We start from the raw sequence: 1337 nt of genomic DNA, 5'->3' as shown, positions 1-1337 counted from the left end.
CTTCGAATAAGGTAAATAATGAACAAAAACGTAAAATATGAACCGTAACAGGCAAAAACCGATGCTCAGCTATAATCATGAATGGTGTATTATGTCGAAAGCTTCCATGTCATTGAATAATGCAGGAACAGAAATATTCGGCGGCAAACGAATGTTTCATTGAATAAAGATGAGACAGTATGAAGGATGTCAATAGAGGAGTAGTCTTGAGCAAAACAAAGAATTACTTTTTCCCCACTTCTTAAAGAATAGTGAGTATTATTAGATACATCATCTGTGTTCACTAATTAACCAGCTGCAGGGTAGTATCTTAAACAATAGGAATCCTCAGACTGATCAGACATATAATCATACGATGGCATTAATGTGAACATCCTGTACTTCATAGTAATAAGATGTCTTTCTCGTCCCTTGTTTTCTGTCTCGTGGATAGTTATTATTATAGCATAGTATAATGGACATTCACGATTTTTCTTTGCCTATAACAAAATGTCACTTTGGATATTGCTATGTTAAAAAAAACCCTCTTACGTGTTTATTTTTTTATTATTTGGAGTGTCCGTTATCTATGAGAATATAGAATGATGAACTCTTCTTTAATGATGAGGGGAATCTGTAGAAACTCGTTCCAGAATGTAATTGCGACATTGAATAAGTCTTCAACAGAGAGTATTTATTCAGAAATTCGTTAAAGAGCGCAATTATCCATTCCCCTTGCTCACCATATACTGATATACTCCGTGAATAGATATGTATAATATAAATGCTGTTTTTATAATTACAGGAATGTATACGCGCCGACTATGAATCTATATTCATCCCTTTTCGGATTCTATCGTTATTTATAATAGAACATATATTGTTTCACATGCATCAATCTAATTTATGATATATTTTCAGGTGGTATGGTTAGATAAACGAAAACAATCAGGAAGAAGCTATGGAGACGGGCAAATCCAAAATAACAGCACTAAATCGTCAGCACAAACTTTGCTACGCTGAATTATTCCTTCCCCCCAAATCTCTCTTTCCTGCATTACGGACTGTAATTCGAAATAAAATCACGGAGAGAGTGCTCCTAATTGCAAATAACAGCGCATATATATATGATACATGCGCATAATAGCAGTCATGGTGGACCCATATATATGTAGTCCACTTTATATCTGGATTATCCTTTGACATTTCGAATCTTATTTGAGACAAAATTCTGAAAACAATTACAGTGGAATTCCTCTATCGTTATTAAGATGCTTTTATAGGCCTCGTCATGGAACACGCGATATTATTATTGCTGTTTAATTGTTGCATTCACTTTCATTCTGATACTATCCTTG

General features: G+C 34.1%; 1 protein-coding gene across 1 annotated transcript in view; it reads left to right on the top strand.

Annotated features, from left to right (window-relative positions):
* Positions 1–1270: 1270 nt before the first annotated feature.
* Positions 1271–1337, top strand: part of C922_05610 (hypothetical protein) — a gene marked incomplete at both ends in the record, with an annotated part of 673 nt that continues 606 nt past the window's right edge. The window contains one exon of the mRNA XM_008821181.1: positions 1271–1337. Coding sequence (XP_008819403.1) covers positions 1271–1337 — 67 coding nt within the window.

The sequence above is a fragment of the Plasmodium inui genome (genome assembly GCF_000524495.1).
Source record: "Plasmodium inui San Antonio 1 unplaced genomic scaffold supercont1.111, whole genome shotgun sequence".
NCBI lineage: Eukaryota > Apicomplexa > Aconoidasida > Haemosporida > Plasmodiidae > Plasmodium > Plasmodium inui.
The sequence above is the reverse complement of the archived record's forward strand: the minus strand, read 5'-3'. Positions and strand labels throughout refer to the sequence as shown.